Source organism: Octodon degus, unplaced genomic scaffold, assembly GCF_000260255.1.
Source record: "Octodon degus isolate 3935 unplaced genomic scaffold, OctDeg1.0 scaffold00056, whole genome shotgun sequence".
Lineage (NCBI taxonomy): Eukaryota > Metazoa > Chordata > Mammalia > Rodentia > Octodontidae > Octodon > Octodon degus.
The window spans coordinates 5122319-5129782 of NW_004524632.1; the positions used below are offsets into that span (position 1 = coordinate 5122319).

Sequence of the window (7464 nt, forward strand, 5' to 3'; positions counted from 1 at the left end):
TTTTTTAATTTATTTGGTTGTTACAGGGTCTCGTTATACAGCTTGGTCTCATAGGGATCCCCCTGCTTTCAGTCTCCCCAGCACTGGGATTATAGGTGTGTGCCACCACACCTGGACTCTGGTCAGCTCAGCCCACCCTGGGGGTGGGGCTGGTGTGGCATGTGGTGCTGAGGATCAAACCGCAGTCCCTGCACTTGCCTAAGCTTGCTTAAGCAGGTGCTTTAGTCTGCTGAGCTATCTTGCCAGACCCAACACCTAATTCTTAATTTAGGAATATGTTTTGATTCTGATAGCTTAGTTATATATTTTTTACTGAATTTGCCCTGACAACCTAAAAGTTTTTTGACAGAATGTCTAAACATATTTCGGTCTATTTTGGAAAATTCTTTAAATTTCTGTGTGTGTGTGTGTGTGTGTGTGTGTGTGTGTGTGTGTGTGTGTAAATAAGCATTTGGCTTGTTAGGAATCTTAGTGTTTGATTTCTTATGATTTCTTATTTGGGGTTTTTGGTAGTTATAAATGTAAATGGTTCAGGAACCATCCTGAAAGCCACAGCTAAGTAGACTGAAGTTTCTCCTTGTGCCCCACCTTTGCAGTAATGATGCAGATACGTATCAAGATCCGATGTCATCAGTGTTGCCGAGTGAACAGGACCTGGCGAGAGAGGAAGCCCAGAAGATGAGCAGTCTCCTGCCGACCATGTGGCTGGGTGCCCAGAACGGCTGGTGGGTGCTGCACCCTTCCCTTGACAGTGACTGTAGCTCCTGCATGCGCGCGTGCCCAAGGGAGAGAGAGAAAACGCTCAGGATAAACAAGTAAATGTGGTAGCACAGAGATGTGTGTTAGTATGCAGAAATATATATGGATACAAAATTGGAAGCCAATCTCAGCCGCTTCATAAACTGGACTTGTATATGTTCTAAACAGTAAACTGCACTTCTTTTTGGTCATGGAAAGTTCTCTATAGTATTCTTAGAAAGGATGAGTAAGATTTTCAAGTCTAGGGGCTGGTGAGATGGCTCAGTGGTCTAAAGCACCTACTTAGAACAAGCTAAGCTAAGCAAAGCACAGGGACCACCGTTCAATCCCCAGCACCACATGCCAGCCAGCCCTGCCCCCTGGTGGGCTGAGCTGGCCACACATACAAAATGAATGAATGAATGAATGAATAAATAAATACTTCTTAAAAAAAAAAAAAAAAGATTTTCAAGTCTGAAGATCTAGAGACAGAAGATGCTAACCAGCAAGCACCGAGACAGTGTGTGGGTATATAGAAGGTCACTGTAGATTGGGGTGTGTAGGAAGAACCAAGGATTAGACCCACGTGTGACTGCATCCCAGTCCTGGACAAGCTTGGCAGGGCAGTGACAGGAAGAGGGGCACATGGCTCAGAGTGGAGAGCCGTGTGAGCCTCGGTGCCCCCCTTATGGGCCTTGGCTTGTCCCGCAGCCTGTACGTGCACTCATCGGTGGCCCATTGGAGGAAGTGTCTCCATTCCATCAAACTCAAGGACTCCATCCTCAGCATTGTGTAAGTGCCCTTTCTTCCACCCTTTTTCTAAACTATGGATTTGGAGATGTACGTAGGATAATCTCTTAACCAAAACAGTACCCAGGTTCAGTATAGTTTTTTCTAGTCCTTTCTTTGGAGAAGTTGAATAAGAATGAAATTTTATAATAGAAAGTAAACTAGAATAAGAAAGTAAACTAGAATAGTAAGGGAAAATTTGCCAGCTTAATTGGCCGTACTGTGAGGTCTTTCGTACTTCAGGAAGCGAGCCCATGCCTATTTACATCTGTTTCAGCATATTCCCTGTGGGGGTTTGTAGAGTGTCTGTTGGGGATGAAGGTAGTAGCTTTGCACCATATACTGACAAGCAGAGTCCCCAGAGCTGATTGCTGGTTGCTCTCAGCATGTCTCTGCCACCGGTGAGGAGGGGCACAGCTTGGCCGGAGCACAGCCGAGACCCTGCCTACTGGGTCACCTGACATTTTCCATAGTGCTCCCCCTGCCCAGGGCAGTAGGCAGTGCGTTCCTGCCGTTGAGCGCGAGCGCCTCCTCCCGTCACTGGCGCCTGCGGGGGCTCTGTGGCCCCTTCTGTTCCCACACGCAGGTCCTGAACTCCCTTTCCTGTCTGCAGGCATGTGAAAGGGATCGTGTTAGTGGCTCTGGCTGATGGCACCCTTGCGATCTTCCACAGAGGAGTTGGTGAGTGTTATAAACGTAGGATACCTGCACCGACTGGCCACATGGCAAGGTGTTTTCAACAGCCTGGCTGATGATGTTTTTAAAAAGTGATGCTTAGTAGGCAAAAGAAGTCAAGATGTAAACTGAATATTAGCAGTGTCTCTCGTCAGTAAATATGAAATCGGTATGCCCGTGGAAAGTGTGTTTACCAGAGTGAGAAAGCCATCAGCATTTTCTGGTAATCTATATAACAACGTCTTACAGAGGCATCTGTTTTACATTCATATACTTAATTAGTAAAAGTTGATGAGGTTATTTTTTCTGTTTTCTTGTGTCTTAAAAATAATGGTGCATTTTGTTCTTGTTTTGGTTAGTTGGGTTGGGTTTTTTGGGACAGGTCTCACTATATGGTTCATTCAGGTTGGCCTTGAACTCACTGTATAGGCAGAATAGTGTTGAGCTCATGATGATCCTCCAGCCTCAGCCTTCAAAGTACTGAGATTACAGTCGTGTACCGCTATATCCGCTACTTATGTTCCTCTTTAAAACCATTGTTTGGAGCTGAGGCAGGATGATCATGAGTTCCACTCTAGCCTGGATTACATGAAGAGTTTAAGGCCAGCCTGAGCTATATAGAGATCCTATCTCAAAAACTACCCTCAAAGATGGAGGGGTGGTAGTATCAAAAAACCTACCTTGAATGTATGAAATTAAGGGAATTGGGTATGTATTACTTCCTAACTCCTTACTACATGTGTCACCCAGAAGTGATAGTTCATTTCCTCCTCACTAGGTGGATAGATTAGGGAACTATTAGGAAGTCATAGAGCAACAGAATTTGGATTTTTGCAGGGTATTTTCAGAAATCTTATCCTTTGGGGCTTACAGATAGATGTAGATGCATCTGAGATGCCTTTGTATCTGACTGATACTAGAGGTTGCTAGTTAATGATGCCATATCATCAAAGAGAAAAAGGGCTGTGTTTTATTTTGTTCAGGGCCCTGACAGAATTTACTATATTTAATCTTCGCAGTAATTTACAAAGAATGTTCCTCATTTTCTAGATGGGAAATTGAAGTGCAGAACATGTTAGTTACCTATTAAAGTCCCGTCATCTACTAGATTAAAGAGCCTAGAAAAAAATGGAATAAAAATATTTTGAAAACTAAATCCAAATTTTTATTAACAAAAAAAAATACATTCAATAAGGAAGGACCCCTGTGAAGCCCTGCATTTGGGTTCAGAAGAGCGAGCTGGGAGACGAGTCTGAGAATTCCTAGGGTGGACAGGAACTCGAATACGAGTTCACTGGGACCTCAGCCTCCTGGACATCACGCCCGCGCAGAGCAGGGCACTGGTGCCCCACACCTCGCAGCTGCCTGCATGCAGTGTGCACGACGGCGTGGCAGAGTCGGGGCGAGCGCCTACCGGCCATGCACGTTAGAGCTCAGCCAAGGCTGCTGGGCGTTGCAGGGAGAAGGTGGAGCTGACACGAAAGCGCTGCTGCTACGGCTGCTTATTCTTCTTTGCACTGGGCAGAACCGAGACCACTGTGGTTCCATCCAGGCCTCATGGCAGCATTCCAAATAGTTTGGATTTCAGATTAGGGATTCTCAAACTGCATGCACCATGTCTAAAGGGTAAGCAATGAGTCTCCTCAAAAAAACGTGACCTGTTGCTGCCCGAGGAGTTTTAAGCCTGGGGTGGGGAGCATGCAGTGCAGCGCCTCCCACAGCTAGGCACATGTTCTGCCACTGGGCTACAGCCTGGCCGTAAGCCTATCCAGCGCTAAAACTGCTGTGGACAGGCAGCTTGTCGTAATTTGTCACATCTCTGCTTATGAGAGCATGTTTTATGGAGTCCTGAGTCCTGCGCGCAGGTTGAGTCATGTGATCTTCGGCTGACGTGGCATTTCTTCCACCTGCAGGCAGAGATCCCTGGTCCTCTGAGGGGCTCAGCAGGCGTTAACTGAGACCTTTTTCTTGCACAGATGGCCAGTGGGACCTGTCCAACTATCACCTCCTAGACCTGGGGCGGCCTCACCACTCCATCCGCTGCATGACTGTGGTGCATGACAAAGTGTGGTGCGGCTACAGGAACAAGATCTACGTGGTTCAGCCCAAAGCCATGAAGATCGAGGCAAGTGGCCACTTTGCCTGTGCGTGCAGAGGTTGGGAAGACCGCGAGACTTTTCCTGCTTCCTTAGGGACTGTTCTCTGAATCTGTTTTAGGACACTTGAGAGATGGTTTTAGAAGCCGTGGCTTTCTTTTGTGTTACCCAGCTCTTCTGCTGCTTTTACTGTGAGGGTGGAAAGTTTTTCCTGTTTTGGAGGAAGGACAGTTTACATGTGAATATTCACATGTATCTGTACTGTAGATGTATATATGTTTTATTTTGTTTGGTTTTATGTTTTGTTTTGTCTTTTGAGACAGGGTTCCAGTATACAGGTCAGGCTGGCCCGGACTCACTGTGTAGCCTATGCTGGCCTCGAACCAATGGTGATCCTCTTGCCTCAGCTTCCTAAGTACTAGGGTTGTAGGCATGTGCCACTATGTCAAGCATTATGTTTTATTTGAATACTTTTTTAATTATTATTATTATTTCCTTTTTTTGCGGAACTGGGGATTGAACTCAGGACCTTGCACTTGCCAGGCAAGCGCTTATTCTACTGAGTTGTCTTCCCAGCCCCTAAAAATTTTTTTGAGGTACTGAGGATTGAACCCAGGATTATGCATGCTAAGCAAACACCCAGCCACTGAGCTAGTGCTTATTAAAGTTTGACCCTGTGTGGTGACTTGCCCCTGTAGTCTTAGCACTTGGGAGGCTGAGGCACAAGGATCACAGCAAGTTCAAGGCTAGCCTGGGCTGCATAGACGAAAGATCAAAAAATAGAATAGAATTTTGAAGTAAGGTCTCCTTGAGTTGCCTAGCCAACCTCAACCTTACGTCCTCCAGCTCAACCTCCCAGTAGCTGAGAGTGCAAGCGTGCACACCATGCCTGGTGAATCCGTCCTTCGGCTATGTGTAATTTTGTCAGGGCTGCTTGAGGGGAGCATTCCTGAGTCCCACACTACCTCATGCACAACTGGCACCCTGCATGTGTGTCACCAACTGAAAAGTAGCATTGCAGTGGGAATTTGTTTAAAAACAGAACCTCAGTATTACTCTTCTAAAGTTTTTGCCACAGTATATAAATTCATTGCAGTTGTTTGAGGGATTTACAGGGCCAGCCAAGTAGCTCAGCGGATTAAAGTGCCTGCAAGCAGACACGGGGGCCAGAGGGTTCACCCCAGGCCTGTTGTGCTGGCCCCACCCCCGGGATGCGCTGAGTCAGCAGTTGAGACAGCATGGCAGCATGGTGGCACGCACCTGTGATCCCAGCTCTTGGGAGGCTGTAAACAGGTGGATCACTATGAATCCGATCTAGTAGTGAGACCCTGAACATCCTATAGACCTTTCCCTAAAACACAGAAAAAAAAAAAAAAGAAGAAGAAGAAGAATTTACAGCAGAAAATGTTAAGGTACAATTTCTCTTCTCCAGTTCCAAGTCCCATCTCTCCTTAGAAGTGCCAGAGTTAGCCATCAGCTGTCTGTTTTTCATGTCTGTCCCTTGCACAGTAGCAAGGACACCTTCCTATTCAACCTGCACTTCCGGCTCTGCACCGGCCCAGAGTCCAAGACAGGCTTCTGGCGAGCGCTGTGCACAGTGCAGACGCTGCCTGCCCAGAGTGCGCTCTGCACACCGCCCAGGCCAGCACCACTTGGCTCTTCTTTACTTTACATCCCAGGCGCAGCAGATTGCATCTAAAAGAGAAATTGGATTAAGTAAACAAGATTTAGATTCCTTTTGGTAATTGTTTTTTGGCTTGTTGCTTTGCTGTAGTTCAGGAGGGTCATGAACTTGCTTTGTAGTCCAGGCTGGCCTTGAACTCACAGTAACCCACCTGCCTCAGTCACCAAGTGCTGGGACTCTATGTGTGTGCCGCCACACTCAGCTGGATTAGCAGTTTTTAAAGTACTTCCCAGTGTAACAAAAGTGCCTTTGTCACTGGACTGTCTCCCCTAGAAATCCTTCGATGCACACCCCCGGAAGGAGAGCCAGGTGCGGCAGCTGGCCTGGGTGGGCGATGGCGTATGGGTCTCCATCCGCCTGGACTCCACGCTCCGTCTCTACCATGCGCACACTCACCAGCATCTGCAGGATGTGGACATCGAGCCTTACGTCAGCAAAATGTTGGGTGAGTTCCACTGGGCTTCTCAGCAGGCAAGGAGAACGTCGGATATGTAGTGACTTCGTGTAAGCGGTGGGGGGGGGCACTGCTAGGCTCACGGCCCAGGGCTGGCTCAGCCGGGCCCCAACTCCACTGTGCCCTCCCCTCTGTCCCAACCCAGAGATAGGCTGCCTCGGGAGTAAGAACACTCCCCAAAGCTGGCCCGTGCACACTGCGATGCACCTGAGTTTCTGGCCAGCGCTTGGGAGCGCTTTGGGCTTCTGTCTTACTCATACCTTGTGCACTGCCGGGGACTGCCAAGTCCAAAACCGCCTGGAGTCAGTGACTTCGTCTCCCTCCACTACCCGCAAGGCCAGGTCACTGCCCCACAGCCACGCAACTCCTAACTGTTCCCAAGGCCAGGCTGCTCTGCATGGTGACCACTGTGCGGCAGCCACCTCAGTGCACTTCCCTCAGACCCTTTAGGTGCGGTGACATCTGGTCCATGATTCGAGACCTCGGATGGTGGGGACCACTCTTTCCTGCCAGTTGGCCCAGAGCTCAATGAGTCCCTCCCAGCCCACGGCCAGCAAGCGCCATGCTCCACCTGGCTGGTATTGGGTGTGGCCCGCGTGTTGTACCCAGGAGAGGCCTCTACAGGCCCTTGGCCCTTCGTTCTGGGGCTTCTCTTCTCGGTGCTGGACCGCACCATGTTACTGGACTCTTGCTCTCAGTCTCCCCACCCCACGCAAACCATGAACCTGAAGAGCAGGAGCCACCTCTGTCTGGTTTCCTGCTCTGCTTTCAGCAGCTAATCCTGCTGTTCTACTATTAGGGCTGTCTAAGGATTTCTTTCTCCAAGAAAAGTCACACCAGGTCATTGGTTTTTGTTTTCTGTGATGCTAGGGATCAGATCCAGGGATTACTGAACTACACTGTCAGCCGTTTATTTTTTTATTTTTTTTTTATTTTGGGGGGAGAATGGGGGAGCACCTCACGCAGCCTCCGGGTAAGCCTTCACCTCACCTCTGGAGTAGCTGGGCTGACCGGTCAGGCCGTATCAT

The 7464-nt window shown here is 48.4% G+C and overlaps 1 protein-coding gene across 11 annotated transcripts in view; it reads left to right on the top strand.

The window, feature by feature from the left end:
• Spag9 (sperm associated antigen 9) overlaps positions 1-7464 on the top strand; it is a 124628-nt gene that overhangs the window by 105452 nt on the left and 11712 nt on the right. For all 11 annotated transcript variants that reach the window (XM_023717892.1, XM_023717895.1, XM_023717893.1 and 8 more), the window contains 5 exons: positions 597-725; positions 1450-1530; positions 2141-2208; positions 4179-4327; positions 6256-6427. In XM_023717892.1, the coding sequence (XP_023573660.1) occupies positions 597-725; positions 1450-1530; positions 2141-2208; positions 4179-4327; positions 6256-6427 (599 nt within the window). The remainder of the gene's footprint in view (positions 1-596; positions 726-1449; positions 1531-2140; positions 2209-4178; positions 4328-6255; positions 6428-7464) is intronic.